This window comes from Poecilia formosa, unplaced genomic scaffold (genome assembly GCF_000485575.1).
Source record: "Poecilia formosa unplaced genomic scaffold, Poecilia_formosa-5.1.2 Scaffold228, whole genome shotgun sequence".
NCBI classification, from domain to species: Eukaryota; Metazoa; Chordata; class Actinopteri; order Cyprinodontiformes; family Poeciliidae; genus Poecilia; species Poecilia formosa.
The window spans coordinates 904,926-931,417 of record NW_006800167.1 but is presented as its reverse complement, the minus strand read 5'-3'; the positions used below and the strand labels follow the sequence as shown (position 1 = coordinate 931,417).

Below are 26,492 nucleotides of genomic sequence, written 5' to 3'. Positions count from 1 at the left end.
ACCAGATTCGTGGAGGGCATGGCTAATAGTTGAACAGATTCTCCCTCCTCTGTATTTTCTCCTGAATTACCAGAAGCCTTTTGGCTTCTTCTCTCATTAATGTTTTGCAGCCTGTCAGTTTAGTTGCATGACTGGTAGATTTGCAGTAATGCCTGAAATTGTTTTTTTTTTTTGTTTTTTTTGGATGCAGCTAGTTCTCGATAATGTTCAAAGCTTGGGATGGATAATCTAATCTTGCTTAAAACTTCTCCACAACTTTATCACTGACCTGTTGGGTGTGTTTCTTAAACTTCATAAAACTATTTGACTTTTGTCACTTCTGGTTTTGTGTTCCTGTCCAATTTTGTTTGGTTCATTCTTTATCTGGCTATGATTTCCCTTTGTGCAACTCTCCACAATCAGTCGGTGCTCGTCCTACCGTGACGAAATGTGAAATAGTTTGCTAGTTGTGAATACTTTTGTAAGCACAGTGCTTTACATTTTCTCAATGTTTCTTAATAAAGAAATTTAGATTAGAATCTTATCTGGAATTTATAAAGGAAATATTTCTTTGGTTACACTTTCAGTTGCCATGGACTTCATTAATATTCATCCTGAGATTAATCCTTGCTTTATTCTCTGCAACTCAATTAAGACAATCCTATTAATAAAATATGTACTAGATAATCTATACATGATTCATGAGCACTAGACGTATGAATTATTCATGAGAAGAGGTCTATGTTTTAGCAACATCCTGCTGATCTAATCCAACATCTCAGCCAGGCAGAAAGAAAGGCTTGCTTCTGCCATGATTTTGGGAAGCAATAATATATTCACACACGGTTTCTACAATTAATAACATGCTGGTGTTGGTCTGAAATCTGTCAGTTTAGCAGAGTATAACTGTAGATAGCTGTCCTAAATAAATAACACTTGTAATCAGTGTTCTTCAGAGCACAGCCTTATCCCTGACGGTATCAATATTTTAGTAAGCTCCCAAGCACTTCTTGAATATTTCTTCTTTATTATTCAGTGGATTTTGATCCAAGTTCCAAATAATTTGCTTTACTGCTTTTCTCTGTATAAGATGCATATTTGGCTGTCCACTGGCAGCCAAATATGTTCACTGTATATGCAGTTTTTGTAGTTCAAATACAAAAAAAAAAAAAAAACTTTGAAAAATAAAATATCAATGTTTTAACAAGCTTGAGCAAAATGTGCAGTGTAGTAGAGGAGAATATGGGCAAGTGGTAATAAACCACCCATAAATGGTTTGCTTCTAGCTCAGCGTGCTTCTTGCTCGTGATCTGGGAGATGGAGTGTGGATATAAAACAGCCACAAAAGACGACAAAAGTGCGTGTTGTTTTGCAGACCGAGGATATCTGGGGATTTGCTTCAGATGACAACAGGCTTAGCTTGTGACAGTGCAAAGGCCTGGCCTTTGTCACCCAGAGTAACTGCAGGATATTGAACGAGACATTATCTGGCACCTTCACAAACTCAAAGGCCAACTGCAGACCCGATAAGGACAAGCTTCTCCTCACTGTCAGGGAGCTGCAGCAGACCCAAAGTCACTCTACCCTTTTTTTTTAAGTCCTTGGCAAGAAAAAGACAGCATGCGAACAGTACTTTGAGTTACTGGGCTGCCTGTTTTCTTTTGAAAGGTCATGTGCAAGTTTTATTTTGATCTTCCACATGCTTTCTGTCACATTTTTTTTGTAAATGACCTGTCCTTTTCCATTTTTAGCAGTGTGAGATGTATAGTGTAGTTCTATATAGAGAACGGAAACCATAATTAATGTCCTTAGTTTTTTTGTGTATTAAATTAAAAAACAAAACTCACAAGTTGCATCTGTGTAGATAATTGAGGTAAAGATAATTTAATTTCTTACGGCCTTAACCGTGGGAACTAAAAATAAACTAATTTAATTTACAAGCAAGATGAATTATTTTTATTTTTAGAGCAAAGGTTTATGTGCACGGTAAAATACAGCACCTCTGTGAAGCAACTCATTTGGTAAATACCTTCTTTATTTATAGCAGCCTTCACACTTATTGGTACATCTAGGAAATGTGTGTAAAAGCCTGGAAATAAATTATATTTTAATTCAGAAGCATACACCATTCAATCTCACCATTTTTTTTTCATTTTTGAAAATACGCACAAAAAAGATGTTTGGTATTTTAAGGGACAACAGTGAGAGCAAATTCAAATTCATAGTGAGTATTTGCTGAGATTGATCACAAAACCACAAACCTCTTTTTAGAGAGCTTTTAGTTGGGGACGTTTCAAGTTTAACATGTTAAAGATCAAAACTCATCTTCATTACTTTTTGTTTTGTTTTTCCATTTTATTTATTTTCCTTGGGTCGGGGTGAATCCATAGTCTTGGGATTATTATTTTTTTTAGTTTTAGTTTTTTGTTACTGTTTTCAGTGAAACAAAATATATTTAATTCTAAATCTAACAACATACAATAAAACTTCAAAAAATACGTACGTGCATTTAGGTTTTCCCTTTTGTTTTTAAAAGAAAAAAAAAAGCCTCCTATCCAAAGTCCTGTTAGTAATATTCTCACAGTTGCTCTTTTGGAGTCTCTCGAATGTTTTTCTTTTTTTTTTTTTTTTTTTACTGTCACAGAGGGACGCCGGTAGCAAAAAGCAGATGTAGAGGAAAGGGAGTAGCTCAAAAGCAGATCCTTACATTTATCTACTTATGTCTCTTGTGTATAAGCAAGTGTATTTTTTTAAATGCTACAGGTTAAAAGATGCGGTTACAAGTCAGGGTGTTTACTTTTCACATGCCCTGCCTAATGAGTGGGCATGCTTAGGCTGTCTGACTCGAAAAGCAGCAAGACATGAAAAACAAAACAACTTTCTTCTGTTTCTTACGTCACCTAAACATAATTATTTATTCCTGTTTCACATAAAATATTGCCTTTTTTGGAACAAAAGTTAAGAAATTTAAGTCATTTTTAAAGGTTACAGGTCCTATGTCCTAAGTTGTTTACTAATTAGGTTTTTATTTTATTTGTATGAAAAGGGCACTGTTCATACAAAACACCTCACAGTAAATAAAAACCTAAAAAAAAAAAAGAAAAAAACTGAACTAAACACGATAAAGTACAGAAGTGTATAGAAAGTAGAGCTGAAATTAGTTTGAATGACAGGAAATGCAATTAGAAACATAAAAATTTTTAGCATTAAAAATAAAACCACAATTAAATAAAACAAAAGTTTTCTGTAAAAATATTGAATCATTCTTTGGCCATTTTTTTGTTTATTAATTTAGTTAAGTAGTTTTTTTCCCCCCTGTTAAACATGTTAGTTTCACAAAACGTTCAGCACATCAGCTTAGCCCTTTTTTCATCCAGTGTGTGGCATAAGTTAAACCCCGTGAATATTTCAGTCGTGTTTTACAGTTTGAGTTTTGCCTCTTTCTCTCCTGTATTATATTAGGTGTTTTAGGTTTTCAATCATCGGATTGAAAACCTAAAACAAATTTCATTCTGCGTGAAGTATTTATTTAACGTCCGCACTCCTTTGTTCTTGTTTTGTGTGAACTGCACACATTCCTTGTGTTCCCTGTAGGAGTGTGGTGGTTCCCGTGAAGAAAACCTCCCCTGGCAGCTTTGCGGTCAACACACTGGGCTCCAGCAGCACCAGCACCTCCCCTGGGCTTTCGAGCTGCAGCACCCCCAACATCTTTGCCGCTGCCTCTGCGACCCCTAAAAGCATGATCAACACCACCGGTGGGCATAACAAAAGGGACTTGAAGTACATGTACAAAATTGAATAAATCTACATTCCATATTTGATAGTTAATTTTAGATGATTGTCACTTTAGGTGTGCTTTTCATCCTGGTTACCCCCTGTTTTTTATTTTATTTTATTTATTTATTTATGTTTTTATTCTCTTTAGGCCACAACAAGAATAGAAACAAAACTGGCCATTTTGATCTCTTGACCCTGTCTTTGCTTTCTCAAACCACTAGATGGCTCTCTTTGCTTTCGGTTCCCAATCATCCTCCACTGTCCACAACCAACTTCTTCAAAAATACCGTTCTTCACACATTACTGTACCCCCTCATGTTTGTAATATGCTGTAAACTGAAGCCTTTCTAAAAAGTGAGAATGAATCTACACGCATATATTTCAAATTTAAAATGTGCCTGATTTCATTACCTGCCTCTCTTGCTGTCATGCTGATTCTCCTGGCCCTCTTCTCTGGTGACCGGGTTTCACCTTAGGGCTTATGTTGTCTGCTAGTCTCAAAGAATCCTTTTAACACCCAAAACATTTGGAGCTTCCCCACAAGTTCAGTGTGCTAATTTTAGAAATCAAGCGTCCCTCTCCTTTTTGAGCCCCTGGCTCAGGAATGTGAGAAATGTATCCAAATAAAAATGCGCTTTGCTTTTAGCTAAAACCCCATTTACACCCAGACCTCGTGATCTGCTTTTGCCTGTTTGTTGCCTGTTAGTCAGAAAAGTTTAAAGGTGACCATCTGCTTTGGTATGAATGTGATGCTTCACATTTGAATAGGTGTCCTGATAATTGCTGCTTTCATAAAAAGGTAATTTAGGAGAGGAAATAGTTTTAGTAAATATATTATTTTTACAAATTGAATCTTTGACACATTTTGACTTGGCTACAGACAAGAGGGGAAACTGATGATTTTAACTGAGCTGAAGTCTACAGGGTGCCAAACTTTGATTTTATTAGAGCTACACATATGCATATAGGTTTTGTGTTTCGTGTTTTACAGTATTAGGATATTAAAATGTGGTTTTAACACTTAAAATTAAAAAAGTTTACATTTAAAACATCCATCCGTTCGTCCATGTCCGCTTAACTTTGCAGATGGGACATCTGAAACCAGACATCTAAAACCTATTACGTTTATTTACATTGAATATAGCTAGGAATACTTCTGCTCTTCATAAATGTTGAATACTTTTTTGTTCCCCTGCAGGCGCTGCTGAGGCGGCCTCTACCTCTGCATCGTCCTCCGCCAGTTTTGTCAACGGCGCGACGAGTAAAAATCTTCCCGCCGTGCAAACCGTGGCCCCCATGCCTGAAGACACCGTCGAAAATATGAGGTACAACTCGTCTTCTTGACCTTTTTACCATCCTGTGTTGCTAACTCAGTTGGTGTCACCGACGGACTACAAAGCTGAATGTGTGTAATGAATTTTTTATATGTTTTTATTTATCCTAATTGTGTGATTATATGTATTTAGAAATCCCCACTCATGTTTATCAAGCCTGACATGTGCATAGCTTTGCACATATATCTGGTTAGGACCTTGTCCCTCCTCCACACATTCATACATACAAAACAAGATCTTTCTCCACAGTTCGTCTTTGTCCAAGTGTTGTGCCGGAGGAATAAAAATTTGGTTTCCATGGCTGCAGTAACTAACATCACTTAGGCAGACTCTGAAATCGATCATATTATTTTCCTGCTGCAGATTGAGAGAGTAAAGTGCCTATGCTAAAATAAATAAAAAAAATTAATTTCTTATATGTATATATATAGTTTTTCTAAGATAATCTTTATTTGTTGATGAAACATTTTATCTTACAAGGGCTGCATCTTCTCTTTCCGTCTTTATCTTTTGTGAAATAGACCATAATCCACTACCTAAAGGACTGACACCTTCTGAGCCCAAACCCTTTAGCTCTCTGACAGGATTACAGGCAGCCTACGGAGAAGCAGGCCCATCTGTGCGAGTCACCTAAACCTTCGGCTTGCATCCTCCGTTTTATGCCGATGTGTTATGCCTGTGCTGTGTTTTCTCAGCTGGGGCTGTGGGGCAGATTACACTACACATCCATCCAAATCCTACACCAAGCCTTGCTGTCTCTCTTCGTCTATCTGCTTTTTGCTCGTCTTAGGAAAAGAAAACAAGCTACAGCTCTCCTCAGGTTGCCTTTTTTTTTTTTTTTTATATCTTTGCGTGTACACATAAGAGCACAGAGAAAAGCTGAGGCTCGACTCGCATCTCCTCCTGTATTCAGTCTGAGTTGAACAGCTACATGACTCCAGAGCGCCGATTTTCTGAAGGTGTTCAGATAACGTCAGGCGGACTCATGCGGTGACTACTGTACGGCTCTTCTTCTCCAGTCCTGAATTACTGTGATCTCCCTTGTAGCCCTGGCCACATGTCTCTCTAAAAAAAAATAAATAAATCAGCTAGCTGCTTAAATGTATTCATACAACTTGTTATTGACATTTCTGTTGATAGCAACCACACTTGTCCACACTTGTGATATTTGCCTCCTCCTCAACCCTGGAAAGCTGACTAACTGCTGGCAGTATTGTGCTCATTGTCTTTCTGACTATAGCTTGATATGACGTTACATTATGTTCATTTTATTTCAGTTTAACTGTACTTTTTTTTATACATATTTTGGTGATCATTTTACAGCATTACTACAAAATTAGAGAGAGCATTGGAGAAGGTGGCTCCCTTGTTGAGAGAGATCTTTGTGGACTTTGCACCCTTCCTGTCACGGACTCTGTTGGGCAGCCATGGACAGGAGTTACTAATCGAAGGTATGGTTGTTGTATTTTAAATGCTGTCTGCTTTCATGTCTCTGTTGTACAGCCTCCTGTTGTACAGTATTAATTTGACTGGCTGCTCCATCGATGTGTGCACCCTCAGCAGAAACCTTGGACAAGAAAGTCAGTTTTTGCACACAAGCAGGAGTTCCTAATATTTTCATCTCCTACGAATGTTTGGTTTTCTTTGTTGGTTTTCTCCCTGGATGCAGTAGTTTTAAACAAACTCGTTAATTTTTACAACCACACAAATAAATCCAGAAGTTTTTTTTTTTTTTTTTTTCTGTTTTGGCTTTTGTAGCATTTTCTAATAACTTGCTGCAAGAAAATTGGGGTTAGCAGTCAGGTATTGTTATATTTTCAATGGCCAAAATAAAAATAAAATAAATAAAACGTAGGTATAAACTTATTGTTGACACTAAAAAACAAAAAAAAGAATGTTTTTTTTTAAAGAAAAATAAGATATTACTTTTATTTACCACAAAAATACTTTTTATGTAAAATTATACGTTTTTGAAAAGCTATGTATCATAATAGTTTAGCAGTGCTTACTGTTCATAATAATGCACCTTTTGAACAAAGACTGGGAGTTGATGTTAGCTGGATAACAAGCTGCACTATCTGCTTGAGTAACCAGAATTACCAGAATTTGTATGTATGAGTTTCCTTTCAGCCAGCTGACCAGTATGCAGCAACAGGTTGGGGAAGCCTGTGGTGCTGTGTTGCTCTGTGCTACATCCAACCATTGAAAACTTATGTCATTTATTTTCTGGCAACTCAGTAAATAAACTTTAAACATTATGAATGAAAATATTTAGCTTTTTGTGTGCGTAATGCTTGCGGATTTGAAGGTATCCCAACAATTTTTGATCGTCCCTAACCTTCAGTTTCAGTTGTTCACTGCAAAATTACACAGAAAAAAACACATCTACGCCATTTCACGGCAGCTTTAGCTTGAAATCATGTCGGAACTTTTTGTGCCTAACCTCATGAACTCGTGTGAGAGAGCGTTTACACACTGCTCCCCAGGCTTTGGCTTGCATTCACAAGATCACGATGGCACTTCAGTCGGCATGCACATGTGCGACGCTCTGTCTGCAAAATGTTTGCCTGGGTGTGCACAGTGCAAATTATATTTGTGGACTTTTTTTTTTTTTGCCTTTTAACTTACAAGCCAAAATAATTTTTGATTCTATCTCATTTTCAAGCTGCTTTCTCGTAGAAGTAAACTTAAACCACTGCAGTAGATGCAGTGGAGTGAAGCCCACTGAAACAATGCGCTCCCTTGACGTTTTTAGAATTCCTTTGACAAAGCACATGTGTTTATCTAGATCATAAATTAAAATAAATGGAATTTCTATGATTTTCTTTCTTTTAAAATCTATTTTCTTTTTCATTTCAGTTTGTTGTTGACTCCGAAAATCGAAAAGTAATCCCCTTTACCGAACCAAACCTCGTTTCAAACATTGCACCAACCAGACGTTTTACTCTCGCGCAACATGGTTGCACCGCAAACATGTTGAGAAGATGTCTTGGATTGACGTTTGGCTGAGGCTTCTTGCTCAATGTCAAGAGGGAGGAAAGAAAACTCAGGTAGCAAAGCCTTGACAAGTGTGAATATGTCTGTTACCCTTTCACTCACAGTCTGTCAGCAGACTGACCAAGCTGACAAACCAAGGCTGATCTCGGGCTGCAGACTGTAACCCCACAAACAAGGTCGTAGATAGACAGCTGGGTCCTCTGCGCTCTTCACCAGACATGTTTAACCCTGTCTGAGTCTCTGAAAAGCACTTTCTGTTCTGGATTAAAACAACTTTATCTGAAATAAGAAGCACACACTTACACTTGGACGCTTATGGAACGCTTAGCTGTGTTTTGAGCCACCTCTGAGTGAATTCGCCGCGGTCTGTTTGTGCTCACGCTGATTTTGTACTTTCTGTTTCTCTCTCTACTTTTCTTCCTGGACCTTCCCAGGCACACAGTTGAAATACTGTGCTGCAGTGCAAAGGCGCTCCATTTACCAGTAATTACCGCCCATCCATCACTCTTTTGATTGCCTTGGGTCAAGCCCTCCTGTGCCCCCTGTGCCCCGTTCCCTCACCCTGTTCCTTCACCCCCTTTTCAGATGCGTGGTCACTGCAGCAATTATGTTGAGTGCACTAAGAGCTTCACACTTGGAGTTGGTGGGTAAGGGCTGTGCACGAACACTGCTGCTGTTGTGATGCCTGCCGCCTGCTTCTCGCTGTCCCTTGAGTGGCCCAGCCTGCCGCCACATCACCCCACAATGCCACATTCACCCGTGCCTCAACCCTGCGCTGTTTACAGGAAAGGACTGGCAGGGAGTGTTTAAATAGAATGCATTTAGTTTGTCTACCAGCACAAGGCCAGGGTCAGTCGGCCACCTGACTCCCTTGTCAGGCCGGACTGACTTATGGCTCGCATGTCACTGCTATAACAAGGGGTCAAACGTGGCACTCCATGTACAAGAGAAGGGTCACTTCCTCTTAGAGTACTTACAATATGTTCCTTTGGGTAGTTTCCGCTGTTAAACGGAACAAGAAAAGGACACCTCTAAATGATCAATCCGTTTTTATTTTGCTATTTTTTTGTATTAAAAACGACTGTATTCATTTTAACTCCATATGAATTTAGCACCTTCAACTGCAAAAAAAATCAAAAGGAGTTTTCAAAGATGTAAAGTGTCATTGCAGTGCTAGTCCCTCTTTTTTCCCTCTACTTTATTTTCCATTTAGCCGACTCAGATTAGCCCTTTTGCATATTTAAATTTACATGTAGTTTAAACTTTAATGTCTTTTTTTGGGAGGTAGATTATTTTTTTTATCAGATTTTTTTTCTCCTTGCACTGATTCAACTTAAGCACAATGAAGTCCAAACAATTCCTAAATATTTTTGCAATTGCAAAACTGAAGCTAAGAATGGAGTGCCTTGCAAATGTATTCATACACCTTGATTTTATATTTCACAATTTGCCGTGTTACAACAACAATGTATTTGGGTAATGGGTGAAATACTAACAGAAAACATTGCATAATTGTGACATGGAAAGAAAGAAATGCAACTTGTTAGTGTGGTAAGTATGTGTTTAGCCCAACTGAACTAAGTTCTTTTTAGGACCGCTTTTAACTATAATTGCAGCTGCAGGTAATTTTGGGTTATTTCTACCATTTTTCCTCATCTAGAGACCCAAAATATGCTCTTGTATGTTAACCAGGACTCAATCAGATTGAAGGAGAGGGTTTGTAACAGCAATTCTTAAGACGTGACACAGATTCTCAATTGTATCCACCTCTGAACTTTGACTGGACCATTCCAGCACATGAACATACTTTGATCAAAATCCTTCCATTGTAGTTCTTGCAGAGTTTTAGAGAGTTTTGTTGTTCTGGAACATGAATTTCCATCCCAGTCTCAGGTTTATGCAGAGTGAGTTACATAAAGAAGAAGAAAAAAAAAAAAAAGCTATGTGTCACACATACAATTTAGCATGTAGCCCAAAAATGCCAAAAGATTTTAGTCTCAACCTTATTTTCTGTTTGCTGCCTTCTCTGCATTACTGGTGCAAAATTGCAAACAGGACTTTTTATGGCTTTCTTTCAGTAACGGCTTTCTTCTTTCAGTTGTCGTGTCGACAGATTCGCCCACTTGAGATGTGGGTCTCCTCAGCTCCTTTAGAGCCGCCACAGGCTTCTTGGCGTGTTTTCTGGTTAATGCTCTCTCTGCCCAGTCTGTCGGTTTACGTGGGTGGCCATATCCTGGTAGGTTTGCAGTTGTGCCATACGCTTTCCATTTTTGGATGATGGACGGAACCTAATATTATGTTACATAATGTAACCCTGGTTTAAACTTGTTCACAACCTTTTCTCTGGCCAGTCTGATGTTTTGCTTGCTTCATGGTGCTTTTTCCTCCATAGCGTTCTTGCGTAAACATCTGAGGCTTTCACAGTTGCATTTACTCAGAAAATATATTATTAATACAGTGGCTTCTTATGGTTATTGGTGACAATGGATTTTTATTTAGGGGCATGGCAGTGAAGGGGAATGAAAGCAAATGCAATTTTTTTTTGCAATAGGTGTTTTAAAGCCATCCATCACTTTCCTTCCACTTGAAAACTCTGTTCTACTTTTTACAGAAAATTGGTAACAGACTCTAAAGCTTTGGCTGTAACAAACTGTGAAAATGTTCAAGGGATATGGACACTTTTGCAAGGCTTTGTAGTCTCTTTTATCACCCCAACCCCATCTTTTGAACCAAATCACGGGTACGATATTGAGTTTTAGTCCGCCTCATCTTTAATTAGTCCTTGAGAGTTACTTTCACTGCTGATTGCACCTCTCATGATTCTCTCCAGGTGCAGCAGAAAGGCGCAGAATATAAAACCAGTTGCAGGCACCGTTTCTACAAATGAGCTTTTCACACCTGTCCATGTTTCATTAGAGTTGTCTGCTTCGGTGGCTCACCGTCTGCAGGACGGAGGCTGGGGGAAGAAGCCGTGAATGTCTGCTGTGAGCGTGCGGAATGTGTAAATGTAGATGTGGTCGTGTGAAGAATGCTTATCTGTTGCAGATGTTGCTTAAATAGTTTAATAGCAAATTGGAAACACAGCTAAGAGTTTGGAGCCAGATCCGGTGGCGGATCCAGGTGAAATTTTAATGTCTGTGCTGCATTGTTTATCTTTGCGACACCATCTTCTGCCTTAACTAATACAGCAAATATTGATCCTCAAAGATTCTCTGTTTGAAACACGTCTACCTACACTCCTGGTTCACATCTATTCTTTTCATCTGCTGTCTTGATAGGTCTCGTATGTATGAAGTCAAGCACCTCAGTAGTGGAGCTCGTCATGCTTCTTTGTTCTCAGGTAAAAATATATATATATATATATTCCCCCCATCATCCCTTGAAAGCCTTTCTTTCTTTTTTTCCTCTCTTTTTTTTTTTTTCCTTGGAGAACAAGTTGTCTTATTTATCTTGGAGCTTAAGCTTTCATGTGCATATCATTTTAGTTCGCTTTCTCCAAGCAAACTGCCCAAGCCAATCAGAGACATACAGCTTTCTGACAACCCAATGACTTTCTCGCTACACCCGGGAGCACTAATCCCAAACCTTCCTTTAAGAAAATGAGCCCCACCTCATGTCCCTGCAAGTGACTGATCACCTCTGAGCTGACCCTCTGAATCCCTTGTTAAGCCCATGTTTTAGAGAAGGTCAGAGCCCTGATGTAGCAGTTACAACAGGAGATATTTAACATACCTTTTGTCAGCCCATCAGTCTTGCATCAGGAGCCCATAAGGAAGCCATTACTTGGTGCCTCTCTGTGGATCCAGACTGCAGGGCCTGAGACTGGAGGAGGTAGATCGCCACTGTGCTCGCTCCCTGGCATCCAAAATCCAAAGTGCCGTGCAGCAGGGAGCTCAACCTATGTTATATGGAGGTCATTATTCAGGAGCCTTCCTGAAAAAAAAAATAAAAAAGCAAAAGTGCATAGATGGGGCAGCCAGAACTGAAATATTGTTGCTCTTGTGATAGTTTTTGAAGGGCTACTTTTTGTGATGCTTCTTGGTCTGTGAAGTATCTATGGTGAGCTGTCTTTCCAGCTCTAGGATTTATTGCAGATGAAAGCGTCAGCATGCCGTTAAGGGCCTGAGTCCATCCCCCCTTTTAAACAGATAGCATTACTGAGGCTCCAGAGGTTCCTGCCATTAGGGGCTCTGGGGATGAAACCCAGGCTGAGATATTGATCAGACCATGAGACCTTGAAACTGGACTATATAGCTGGGTGTCTACAGCCTTTCAACTAGGGATGAGGTATTACCTCCTAACTCTCCTCTGTTCATAATCAATCTACTTATCTTAGCAGCTAATATGATTGAAAAATAATAATGCTGTAATGGCTATTTTTTTCTGCTTCTTTAGGCTGTGGCTCAGGGGAAAGCTAGCTGGTTAAATGCACTGCTTTTTCTACATTTTGAAGGGTGATTTGGCAAGACATTGACTCCAGTTTATCAGCTTGTGATTATGTGTGTGTCGAGTAATCTTTACTCAGTCTCAAGCAAGAAAATTAGCACAAAAAGTGAAACAGAAGAGGGTTTGGCATGTGGAGAAACAGTAAATACAGATGTGGTAATGATGCAGGGATACTAGAGGTAGACATAAAAATTAAGAAGCACAGGAAATCCTATTAAGTGGTATAGCTAATATCACAAAGAGGAACACAATATATAGTCAAAAAGGTTAACTCAACAAAGGCATAGAACCAAACAAGAGTAGGAAATAAAATGACTTAAATTTGTTACAAAACCAACCTAATGCAACAAAAATTAAAATTAGGTTAAATGAGGAAGAAATATTCAGATATTCTTCACGAAGGTTTTTTTCCACAGGTTAGGGGAGCAATCAGAATATTCTTACTTTGGGTTAAGAATATTTTCCAGAAGACCTGCATGGATGACCTACACAAAAAAAGGCAATCAGATGAATATAAGACCATAAAAGGCTATGAAAATCATTGAAAGCACCAGATAACCCTTTTCTCATATTTAACCACCTGATGTGTAAGAAACTAAACAGACTTGAACAAATATTTACTTGATTGCAGCTTTTGATGGAGTAAAAAAAATCTTTTACTGCCAAACATTTAACAGTTGCACAAAATTTCATAATGATTTTAACACTTTTCATGGTCAGATGGCATGTATTGACTCAAAAGGCTCCCAATTAATATCTTTGGGAGCATCTCAGGTGATTTTTTTAAACAGCGCAGCAGGTTTCTCTGATGCAGTCTGAGTGTTGGCTGACACCTCCTCGACATGCCAGCTTTGACACATTCCTTACATATTTCAGCTTTAATGTTTTAGGACAGCCAGGAGGGCATTTAGCTGACCTTTAGTCCTTCTCTGTTTTGTGGACTGTCAGATTTATGAATAAATTAGTGCTAATGATCTGCCTTTTCTTATTTATGCATACTAATCATGGCAATCATGGCGTGGCTGGCCTCGTCTGCAGACACGGTGTGTCTCTCCTCAGCCTGGGCAGCTGAATGAAAAGGTCAAGCAGCTCTGTTTTTTGTAACAGCTTAAACATATATGGGGGTTTGGGGGGGGGGCGTTCTAGAGTGGAGCCACAGAGATTTACTGATGGAAGGCCCCCAGATGTGGAGACTATAACAGAGCAAAGCTGAGCAGATAAAAGCAAAGGCTCCCACATACTGACAGGTTGGATTGAAACACCACAAATACTTAAAGCCCTGCTGAATTTCAGGAAGATGAAAGTGGGAGGAGAGTGATTCTTCTAAAGACCTAAAAGCTGTTTACTGGGATGGGAGTTTAGGGATTTTAGGCGATTTTGTTTTTTTCTCAAAGCTTAGACCAAAGAATGGAAAAATATATCCTAATAATGCCAGAATACGAATGTTCTTTATTGCTGGCAATTTTTTTTTTTTTTTTTTTTTTTTACTATTAGTATATTTTCTGATTTAAATATTCTTTGTAGAGTAAGTTTAATTAGAGGCGCCACATTCTGGTCAGGCTCTGCAAGGGCCGCATCTTTTTTTTTTTTTTAAGGGGGAGAATGTCAGCCCTGATTCACTTCAAATGGGCACCAGAGGACTTTTTTTTTAAATATCTGCAATCAAAGACAGCCTCTATTGCAAGTTTTTCTCTCTTGTAAAAGAGAGAGAGAGAAAAAAAGTAGAAAGTCTCTGAAGTGCTATCTCAGCTGTCAACATGCATTCCTTAGACAAGATAGCAAATTTGACTCGCTCGCGCCTTACCTCCACTGACCTGCCGCCACTTTCCTGGCATCTCCCCGAATGTCACATCTGCCTCGATTTCCGTATTTATTTTTGTCACGTGAGCGTGGCGAGAGGGAAACCTTGGACGACTGGGCATACATGATCCCTGTCTAAATCAACAACAGCCTGCTTCTAGGCAGATACTGTATGTGAAGGAAGGAGGTCATGGAGAACATTTGGAGCCCAGATGCTCAGCAGTTTGTCAGCACCATATCGCTGACTTAAAGCATCATGGGGTCAGACTGTGTAGTCTTGCATGAACCAGAATGTGTCAGTCACGACAACTGTTCACAAAAGCATTTGCCCATACATAATAATGTCAGTGTCAGTTATTCTGATGTACACAAGGAAGGCTGCTAACCGTGTACAGACAGAGTAAAGAGTTTGTCACTGTTTTGCATCTGTTGTATTTTAGATCTGCGAATAATTGCCCAACTTACAGTTCTGCTGGTTTGTTCTCCTGCCACACTTAAATAGTTTAGAAGTGCACGCCAGTATTCATTTTAGACATAGATCAGTAGAAAAAGTAGTTTTCAAGTGATTTCATTCACTAAGGGCAAAAGCGTGACGCTGTAATCACTTGTTTTTAAATCATGAATCACCTTTTTCTAAACTACATTCTTTGGAAATCTGAATTCAATTTCATCTCATTACATCCCGTAATTACTGCCAGACCTGTGGAATCAGGAAGTTGCGTAAATATAACTAGTCCAACAGCATGAATTAGGCTAAAAGATCCCAAAAGGCAGCACCTCAAGCCCTGATGTAAAGGAATTTAGGAACAGATGAGAAACTAATTCAGCAACATCTGTCAGTCTGGAAAGAGCTACCGAGCCATTTTTGGGACTTCAGTGAAACACAGTAAGAGTTGCTTTTCACTAAGGACTGGAGAACCTTTCCTGAAATTTCTGTCCTGGCAAAACTACCTCAAGAGCGCATTGACTATGAGTCTAGTAAGTCATAATAGAACCCAGAATAACATCTGAAGAATCTACAAGCCTAAAATAGGAGAAAACGGCAAAACTCGCATCCATGGGAGACTTCTCAGGCCAAGAAACAAAGCTGAATTTTTAGAAGATGTTCATCCTGTTACGTCTGGAGAAAAACTGACAGCATTTCAGAAAATTAACAAAAGACCAACAGTCACAAATCTTAGGATTTGGGATGGTTTGGTACTACTTTTACTCATGATCTCATCATCGCCCACACATTACTGCAGTAATGCAAAGGAGATTTTTGATCTCTACCACAAAGTGCTGAAGGACAGTCAGCCATCAGTGTAAGACTTTAAGCTCAAACACACATGAGTTGTGACAGGACAACACACCAGCAAGTTTACCTCCCAATGGCTCAAAAAAAAAAAACAAAATAAAAGTTAGTTAGAAGTGGTCTAGTCAAACTCTGGACTTAATAAGATTGAGGTCCTGTTGCATGATCCTAAACAGGCCGTTTCTATTAATTGCCACCTTTTCAAAAAGCAGGAATTAAGTCATGGTTTTAAAAAAGGTGGACAGTACCCTTCAAACAGGACCAAGTTTGTGGTTACCGGTAATTCTTTTTTTTTCTCAATATATGAAATTGTTTGAAAATTTTCTACCAACTCTTGTTATACTAATATAGCATATAGGTATTTTGATGATCTTAAATATTTAAGCATGACAAAATAGCAAAGCACAAAAAATTGCTGGGGGGGAAAAAAAATATTTATTGTACAGTGTTTATGGCGATTAAATTACTCGGTGTGACTGCAGAGCATGAATAGAGCTTCTTATCTTCAGATACTCTTGAATTACGTATTTGCTCAAAACCTTTGGGAACCCAAAGATTTCCTTTTTATTTCCCGCCTGCCCCCCCGCCCCTCCCTATACGTGAACCGCGGCCTTCTCTGTTTTCTCTTTCATTTGCACCTCAGAAAAGGTTACAGGAAAGCTGAGTTTCCCACAGTGAAAGGCACACTCTCAAACTGCTTTTTAATCATTTCCAGAGCCTGTTGTGAGACGGCAAGCGCTGGCACTCCAGCCGGGCCGCGGCTCGGATCCGTTCCAGGAGCACACTTCAGGGCTCACTGAGCCTGCTCAGTAATCTGTCACTGTAAGGGACGGAGGAAATGGCTGTATTTAAGCGAGAGGATACAATTTCATCCCACAATTACATCTCTCCTGTGTTTACAGATCTTTTCACAGAGGAAGAAAACGTTGCCTCACATGTGGTGCAGAATTTCAGCTTTTTATAGAAATCACTTTTTTTTTCCTCGAAGGATATATCAACTAGATGCTTTCTTTACCCCCTTGAATTTCAAGCTATGGGATGTAATCTAAATTACACTTGAAATATGCATTTAAAAAAAAAAAAACAGATTTAGTTACATAGTGGATCAAAATAGTACCTCATCATCTACTTTAACATTATAGGATTTGACTTTATAGTAGACTTTTACTTTATTGTAATTATGCAATTATGCTGGTTTGAATGACTATCTCTGTTTGTTTCAGGAGTGGCAGAACTCCATTCAGAAGAATGCTGGCCTCGCTTTCATCGAGCTAATAAACGAAGGAAGGTAACTCAACCATTCATTTCAAAATCACACAGCCCAGCAGCGGTTTTACGTTGACATTTATTATCAAAATGTACGTTTTATCATTTTCTTCTTGGCAGGCATAAAGAGGCTGTTAAGCTAAGTGGAGCAGAGTAGCTTAACCCTAAATCTCCGATCTCTTAGTGAGGACTAAAGGCAAATAAGCTGTTTTACTTGAATTACGAATAACAACACTGCAGAGCATCTCTTGCGCTGTCTACCTCTATCTGTTCGTTTCTTCTTCCTCCTCTTTTTCCGCGTTTGGGTGTGGCCAGACTCAGAGTTTTTCTGAGTAGATCAGGGGCAGCTCAGCCTCCTTGTCCATCTGTTGACCCATCTGGCCCGTCCTCCTGCATGCCCAGGCTCCAGGCTCGGTCCGAGCAGGTTTCTCTCTGTCCCCTGCTGGCCCTAGAACAAAGAAGTTCAGTTGGTGGGGCCACACGGCGCTGTCCAGGGTGCTGCTGACAGACGCATAATTTTCCAGTCTTACACTAGACTGTGTCCACCTAACCTGCTTAACTAGACGGATCTGCAGGAACCGGCTGGTAAATCTGTTTGCTTTACAAGGCGTGGCTGACACCGATGTTGTTCCTGCTGTATGTACAAAGACACATTACGCAAGTAGATGAGATTTTTTCCTTTTTTTCTTTTTCATAACGCAGCTGCCCATGTCAAACACTGAAAAGACGCCTTCAGTAGGTGGGTTAGATGGTTATTTTATAATCCTTTTTCTTTTTTTAAATATGTCAATTTGAAAAAGTAAGATCTGGAACTTTTTCAGCAGTTTTTATTTTTTTTTTGTGAGAGGTTTTATAGTAACAGAAAAATATCAGTAATCAATGGAAAATTAATCCATGCATGTCATCTTTCTGCAGCTATTTTATAAGATGCATGGATCTGAAATGCACTTCAGCCAGTTACAAATCAATACAAACATTAACAATAAAAACCACCTTTGCCTTTTCAAAGCTACAAACAAACATAGAAACGTTAGTTGTGAAATCTTCACTTTCAGCTTTTTTTCAGGGTTTTTTTTTGTGTCTTCTGCTTTTTTATTGTTCTGTTTGTGCGTGTAGCAAAAATACCTGGTAGATAACTGATATCTATTTTCCATCTCCAACTGGAACTTGTCAACTTACTTTCTCATCTATTCTTGGTTTCGAAACAAAGCTTCACGTTGTCAGCTTCTCTCTTTGAACTGTGAACTCCTGTCTGTTAATGAGTGCTTGTCAACAGCTAAAGAGGCGAGAGCAGCTGATGACTGTAGTCTCCAGATTAATGACTCTCTTTGGGGACAGAAGGCAATAGTAAAATCTGTGTGAGGCTCTGGAGAAGAACAAGATCTGTTTTAATTAAAACAAAACTTGCCTAATGGTGTGTGAAATGGGTTGTAATCTTCCAACATATCCGCAGTGAATTTATTTGTTGAAGTAGGTTTTTTTTTTTTTTTTTTTAGATGGTACAATTTAAATGTTAAAAGCTGTCACCCAATAAAGTCTAGATTAGCTTTCTCAGCTATGCAGGCACCGGGCGGGCTCTTTGAATGTTGTTTGTTTTTTTTCTTTTGAAAGATGAAACTGTGCAGAACAGGGTTCAGTGGTGACGTTTGTTGTTAATGGTACATAAGGCTCAATCACTGACTTTCACTGTTGCAGTACAACACAGACAAATCAGCCCAATTGTTGACACTGTTTGTCGGCTATATTCACACCCCTTCATTGTCCTTTTACATTACAACAATCTACAGATTAGTTTGAAAGTCACTTTTGGTCTCGTCTGACCAAAGAACCTTCTAATGCTCTCTTTGCTCTGGTGGATAGTCGTAGATTGGTATATTTCAGCTTTGACTTGAAATGTGCGTTTCATGGTCTTGGTGGATGCAGTTTATTTACTAATGTTCTCTAACAAACTACTGATGCCTTTACAGAACAGCTGTAATAACAGCGAGTTTGAATTTCACACGAGAGTGTTCCGTTTGACTGTATTTCTCACATTTCCTCTCATAAATTGCATTTGTAAAAAGTCTGTTGCTGTGCAATGTTAAAGGTTGCTGTGCCATGCCATGAAGGACCACATTGTTCGCGTTGCCAACGAGGCTGAATTCATCCTGAACAGACAGCGAGCTGAGGACGTCCACAAACATGCAGAGTTTGAGGTATCGGCTTTTATTCCACCTCAAATTAAATGCCAACATCATCAATGGTTTTCATGTAATTGTACCAAAACACGACTTTTATTATTAATGGTTCTTTTCTAAACTACAGCTACTACAAATTATTAGATTTTTTTGTTGTCTGCTGTGAAAATACTATTTTATTTTGAGCACTTTCTGATGAGCACTTACTACATTCCATTACTGCAAAACAGCTATTCAACTCTACAATCTCAGTAATAGTGTTCTTTTTAGGATTCACTCTTCACTGTTAGAATTTTCATAGCGTTAGCCAAGCGATACCCAAGCAATAATATTTTATTACTGGTGACCAGCAAACTCCAGGGATTACAATTAAGAGTGCATTCAACCCGTTTTCCTCCAATTACATTTGAAATGTAAGCTTCGATTAAACACAATATGACAAAAGTGTCTAAGTTGGGTAGTAACATGTTACAAAAAATGGAATTTATTTACAGAGCCTTGTAAAAATGTTCATACCCTTTAAATTTTTTCCACACTTTGCCACGTTACAACCACAAATTTTGACGTATTTATTGGAATTTTATGGGATAAAATTAAAGAAAAAAGAAAAGTGATTTTCACAGAGTTTTTTTTTTTTTTTTTGCAAATAAACATCCAAAATTTCTCATGGATTTGTCTTTAGTCTTGTCCTGCTGTAAGGTGAACCTCCTCTGCCCCTAATGTTTGTTCAAGATTGTCCTAAATTTAGCCTCCTCATTAAACTGACCAGCTTTCCAGGCCCTGCTAAAGAAAAGCATCCCCGCAGTATGATACTGCCACCGTCATTTTTTTACATTGGGGATGGTTTGTTCAGGAAATAAAACTTAAAATATATCCAAAGGCAATTGGCTGGACTGGATTATACTTTTAGAGAATCTGAGTAAACACAACTGAATAAAATGTTTTTTTTTTGTTTTTTTCTGTTTTTGTTTTTTTTTCTCTACTTTATTGGTATAAAATCATCAAAATCATGCACTGTTCTCTTTTCCCTCTTCACAATTTGAACCACTTAGAATTTTTAAAAATCACATAAACGTCCCAACAAAAAGCATTAGAGTACTAAAGTGACAAGAGCTGAGAAAGTTGTGAATGTAAGTGTGAATACTTTACAAGACATCAGAATGTAAGTATTTTTATTTTTTTTTTGCATCTCTACAAACCTCAACTCAAACACTTCGTTCACCTCTGTTAACAGCGTGTACATGTGAGCAATGACATGTTTCTTATCTTAGAAAAGCAGCCAGCCACAAGCAGCTTTTTGATATACAGTTCTTGAGGATCCTTGACCCGCTAGATAAACTGGAAGAGACGACTAGATATGTGGTGTCAAGGGAACGGGGGCGGTGGTGGTTGGGGGGGGGGGAGAAGTGTACCTGGCCCTATCCGTCCTGTCTGCCAACTCCAGACAGCTTACACTTTTCATCTGGGGCTGACATTACTTTATTACCCACTCTCCATGATTGAAGATTCAGGTTACAGATAAGACATTTTTACAATTAAGCTGGTGTCAAGGAGAAGCGTCATATGCTTTAAAGTGATAAATAATGTTTGATATTTGTCACAGAGTCACGTGGTAATGCAGGGTGACAGGCAGCGATTGAGTTATTTGCTTTATGAGGAATATGTTGAAGTATAGTGTCTGACAGAATTCAAATTTAAAGCAGGAAATTCAATTAACTCCCAGCTTCTGTTAGCAAATTAGATTGTGAATATTAGCAAGAGTCCCCTCAGGGTGGAAAAGTAAGACAATCTTATTTCAGAAGCAAAGACAAGAGCTGTTGTAGTTTACTTTCAACCACCTGGAACCCTTCTACTGCCCCTAAATCAGGAAAATTATTTTACGCTAATATACCAGTTTATTTTAGAGATTTATTTTTTTTATTTAAGTAAAATTTTAATAGCATTCCTGCTTTAGAAAATGGCTTTATTTCTTTATTTTGCACGATTCCTGTACAGCAAGACATTTAACTTTTCATATTATCAATGTAGCTATTTAAATGGCGATGTACCATTTTTTGCGGGACTATTAACATTTTTTTCTTTAATAGCAGCGTCCACAGCTACCTAGCAGGGAACCTCATCTGTCTGCAGTTTGGGAATGAACTACCTCCATGTGCTGTCTTTGATTTATAACACTCCTCCAAGGGAGCAGAAATACATCTCTCAACTGTCCGCTAATATCTTTATGCACTCAAGTGTGGTGAATGAAGCCATAACATTGCTCATCGTGACAAATGCTCTATTAGGAGAAATATATTATTCTGACTTTATTCAAATGGAACCTTTTTGAATGGTGTTAGTTCAATGTCAGGCATGGCTTTTTGGGGAAAGGACACCGTGCAAACAAGGTTAACGCTGTTCTTTTGTTCTTTATGTGCATCAGTCCAGCTGTGCACAGTATGCTGCAGACAGGAAAGAAGAGGAGAAGATGTGTGACCACCTGATAAGTGCTGCTAAGCATAGAGATCATGTCACAGCCAATCAACTGAAGCAGAAGATTGTCAACATCCTCACCAACAAGCATGGGGCCTGGGGTGTACCATGCCAGAGGTACTTTTTGTTTTTTTACCTGCGGGTCATGTTAAGTCTTAAACATCTGCCATTTCTGTGCGATGTCAGGTCTGATCTTCAGGAGCATCAGAAGTTACCTGCTTACAGTGATCTTCAGTCGATTGATGGGAGCACCGGTTAATATAACTTTCCCAGGATTCGATGGGGTTACCAGTTGGGTCAGCAAACGCAATTACAGTGTGGAGAGGCCTAATCCCCAGGGGACAGTTGATTGGCTAGTTGTCCTACATACATGGGTGGAAGCAATTTGGATGGGGGGGTGGGGTTTCTCTCTTTGTGCCATTGTCCAGGTTTCCGTTGACATTTTGCAAAACAAAGCACATCACCTGATGGAAGCAGCTGGACGTCCCCTTACGAACCCTGATAAAATAACAAGTGGCTCTTCTGCTCTGAAACTTACCTCTCTGGTTTTCCTACATCAAATTCAGTGGTGAAAAAACCCAGTTATAATCGAAACTTTAAGCTTGATCTTATCCACTTAGCCAAAGACTGTATAATTAATCCTGTTGAAATGGTCAGATATATTAGGGTTGCACTGATCAGAAGATTTTGGCTATTTGGCTGATTCTAGTTTATCTGCAAAAAACTTTAAAATATAACAGATGAACAGCACTGAAAAACTGGTGAACATTGTAAGCGGTTATTAATTTTCACATCAGCAACACAACGTCACACTGTGTGTGTCAGAGAAATTCAAAGAGCAAAAATGAAATGATCTTATTTTAGACACTTTTTAGCATCTTCTATTATCACTGTCTCACTCTTTTAAATAATAATTCTACACCGTTGAATGTTGTTGTCAGTGTAATCTGTTTCCTGTGTTCACTGACAGATTTCTCTGTTCTGACCGTTCAGTCACACAGATAAAGCTAAAATCTGTCCAGTGTTGATTACAAGCTGACTTTTTGTTTCATTTTCTGACAAGTTTCCAGGCAATAGCTGAGATATTTTATCTGGTTAACGTTGAAGCTCAGCTCACAGTTGTGTGATTGAGATTTTCAGATATACATACATGCTTATGTGTTTCTGTTCTTTGTGCTAGCACCAGAACAACAGTAGCAAAAATGAAAGGAATGGCACTTTAACACTTTGCTGAAACAGTAATTTTGATTTTATTATTCAGTTTGAAGATGCATTGCAGACACCCTGTATTATTTTTTCTATCCTAAATCAAGTTTGTCAAATCCAGGAAGCTTTACAGTGTCATTTTGTCTTGGATGTCGTAGGTAATGCTATATACTGGCTTTGTTTATGCCATTTTTTTCTGCTAGCTTTTGAGTATTTAGGAGAGCGTTCAAATATTACAAATTATTTAAAAATTGTGCCAAAGGAATAATGTAGGCAAAATTACATTTATTGTTATGCTAATAATTTGAGTGTAAAATTTTTGCAGTGTCTAAGTGCAAATTATTATTTTTTTCTAAATCTGACTAAACCTTAGCAACCCATAAAAATGTGCTGGGTTGAATTTGGGGCTCTTGTTCAAATATTTATGGAGCCCCACCCGGAGGCACAGCATTTGCATTGAAACAAAAGGTTATTGAGTGTGGGTGCATTGTAAATGATACAACAAAACTTCCAACAAATTCAAATTTAATGGTAACCTGCTGGTGAAGAAAAATGATGCAATATGCTCACAAGCTCAAGGCAGTGTTGCAGTTCAGCAGCTTATTCTTATTCACTGCTACATTAACTTTCCCATTTATGCTGCCCTTGTAAAATATAAAGCCCCCAGGCTCTGTGAATGGCTGACTGTGTGTGTGTGTGCGTGCGTGTGCATGTGTGTGTGTGTGTGTGTGTAGAGCCTTTACTTGGTTATGTTTTCATCCTCATACACAGAAACTGTTTTACCTTTTTATTGCTAAATCCTGTCTGGAGATATGCCAAAGAATATTTATCATTAGCACAGAATATCACAAATTAAATTATTCTTAGGACGGCAACTGAATGGAACTTGTGACTTGTTTATGTTGCTTATCCACCAGTGTGTCTTTGCAGCTGATCTCATTAGGTGGATAAGAATTAGATTAATCTGTTTCGTCTTTTTCTACAGACATTTGCAGGTTGCCTCTCTGTGCGCCACTTTATTTTGTGCCGTTCTTATTGCTCCAAACACCATTAGGAAAGTGTGCTGCAGCATAAACGACAACAGGCAGCTACGAGGTAATAATCTGTACAAGCCTTGAAAACAGCTGCTACAGTCATGCGATTAGACTGAAGAAAAGGCAGATCAGACCCTACGGTGGCCTGTTTGATCATACTATATGCTTGCCTGATGATGAATGTTCCCTTGTATAGAGCCAGCATAGAAAAATCAATACTCCTCAAATTGAAACAGTATAGGGTTGTATTGATCCACTGTGCTAAATCAAAATGAGGAGACTTTGATACATCTCTCCAAGACAGCTCTCTGCTCAGTAATGACACACTATCAATTTTAGCTTTACACTGATAAATCAAGTTGAAAATTGGATGTCAGAATTTTTCCCAGCAAGAGAGTGATTTCCTCTGCCCCCTGGTACCCTCTGCTGTTGACCTTTGAACCCTTGCAGCAGATTATAAAGTTCAGACTTATACGAAGTGAAAGTAGATGTCAAGGCAAGACTGATGAATACACTGACGGCTAATGTCCGCCACTTTTTCAGCAGAGGACATTAAAGTCGCATTACTATAAATCCTGTCCCTGTAAAAATAAAAGAGGGTCGATTGAATTGCAACTTTATTTGATGGAGCACATATTTTCTGGCATTCTCAAGTACTTTTCCAGCACACTAGATAAATTTTAAACAAACCCGAAACAAGCAAACCTCTTCCGTCCCACCTGAGAATCCCTGACAGCTGACAGAGGAGCCTCTGCTACCCTCCATGGCAGCCCTTAACCCTACCTGACTAGTCTATTGATTGTCAACATTTCTTCTGTATAATTACTTTTTTGTAGCAAAGGAGAAAGGAAAATGGCAGCACATATTGATCTGTGGCAAGGCAGTGAAACAGCCGTTTCCCTTGACTAACAGCGAGTTTCATCTCTTGCACGTGATGAATGGTAACAATCTGCCCGTGGATAATAACTTTGTGATGGAATGAACCTCTTTACTCACTATGTGCCCAGAGTATTTGGTCTTGCCTGAAAGGGTTATCAATTCTAATAGAACTGAAGTGTCCTACTGCGTGGGGGGTGGGGACCTTTAGAGGGCTTTAAAGCCTCTGAGGGCTTTAGGTCTGATGTCCCTTTTGGGGGCAGAAAACAAAGGTCACGGTCTCCGGTTGAGTCTAACAAGATAAACAAACTTTAACTTGGTGATAAAAATGATAGCAGTAACAACATCTAGGCAAGCGGGATGTATAATGTTTTCTCACATCCGGATCTGGGCCCATGGTGGGCATTGATTCTTAAACAAACAAAGCAAAAGAATGCTCATTTGAAAGCAAATTGAAGCAAAATCATTTTTGATGTAGTTTTTCCAACTCTAAATCAAAAATTAATTTGCTTTGATTTGCTTTCAAATGAGGGTTTTTTAATTTTTTTTTTTTATTTTTTATTTTTTTGCTTTGTCTAGGAAAAGAAAATAACAGAAATCATGTTGGTATCTTAAAGTATTTTGCAAACACCTTTAAACTTCATCCAAATTATGTCCTAGGTTTGAGCAAAATGTTTCAAAGGAACACACCACAAAACACATAAATGCAAGAAATCTAATGATGTATCCATCTTAAATAAAAAGTATACTATCGGTATTGGTATTGGTAATACAGACCCTGTATTTACTTAGTATTGGCTCGATATCAAAATGCGCAGATTTACACATTTATATGTATTATATTTGCAGAGTCTGGTATGGGTATAGCAAAGTTAAATATAATGTTCAACTGTTTCTGTTTGAGCCACTACTTCACCCATCACTTCTTAAAAAATATGCAACGTCTTTAAAAACACCCTGCAATTACAAATGTTTGCTCTTTGTTAACTTGAACCTTATCTTAAACATGATGGTCCTTTTGTTCTGGCTTCCCAATATATTCATTTTCTTTACCCTTGGGCCACACTTAACCTTGTACACTGTGCTAATTATATCTGGAAAGGGGCCCATTCACATAATCATCAATTTCATTGGGTGTTGAAATTGGGCATTGCTCGAATGTGCCACATCTTCTGTAAAAGATTGGTGCTGGAAAGCTGGTGATCCTGGGGAGTTTTCTAACATTACAGTGTGGTTCCTCATCCCTCGCCGAACCTCGCGTGTCTGTCTTCATTAAACCTGATGACCTCGAGTTAATCTTGTTGCGGCTGTGGTGTTTCCTTTTGTCTTTTTTTTTTTCCCCTAGAGCAAATTCTTCACTCTATCTCTTAATCTGCAAAAGAAGAGTCAAGAAACAAAAACAGAAACATTTGGATCTTGGTGTTCTTTTGTTTGAAGTGGTGTTGAGAGATGTAAATATATGAAATAGCAAAATTAAAGGGATGAAAGTCTCATGTATCATTTGCAGCCGTCTGCGATAATAAAATCATGATGGTGACCATACAGCCACTGATGATTTGGAACCCCAAAGACACATGAAATTTATTGTTTTTTTTTTTTTTCTTTTATTTTATATATATATATTTTACTTTATAAGTCGCTTTGAAAGATATGAGTTCATCACCATATGGTTGCCAGTGACCACTTTTGATGAATTGCATTTTTGTTGCCTTTTTTATCACAGCAGTATAGAGAAATGTTGTATAAGAATCCATAAAATAATGCACGGTTCTATCAAACAGTTATTTTTCGCTTCTGTCTGGTTTCCATGTTTATTATATCAAGGAATCGGTTC

At 38.5% G+C, this 26,492-nt stretch overlaps 1 protein-coding gene across 4 annotated transcripts in view; it reads left to right on the top strand.

Annotated features, from left to right (window-relative positions):
- The window catches only part of LOC103149466 (neurobeachin-like), a 218,122-nt gene that overhangs the window by 105,692 nt on the left and 85,938 nt on the right, over nt 1-26,492 (top strand). For all 4 annotated transcript variants that reach the window (XM_016679957.1, XM_016679956.1, XM_016679955.1 and 1 more), the window contains 7 exons: nt 3,574-3,734; nt 4,955-5,081; nt 6,414-6,541; nt 11,366-11,427; nt 16,851-16,915; nt 18,980-19,088; nt 21,493-21,659. In XM_016679957.1, coding sequence (XP_016535443.1) covers nt 3,574-3,734; nt 4,955-5,081; nt 6,414-6,541; nt 11,366-11,427; nt 16,851-16,915; nt 18,980-19,088; nt 21,493-21,659 — 819 coding nt within the window. The remainder of the gene's footprint in view (nt 1-3,573; nt 3,735-4,954; nt 5,082-6,413; nt 6,542-11,365; nt 11,428-16,850; nt 16,916-18,979; nt 19,089-21,492; nt 21,660-26,492) is intronic.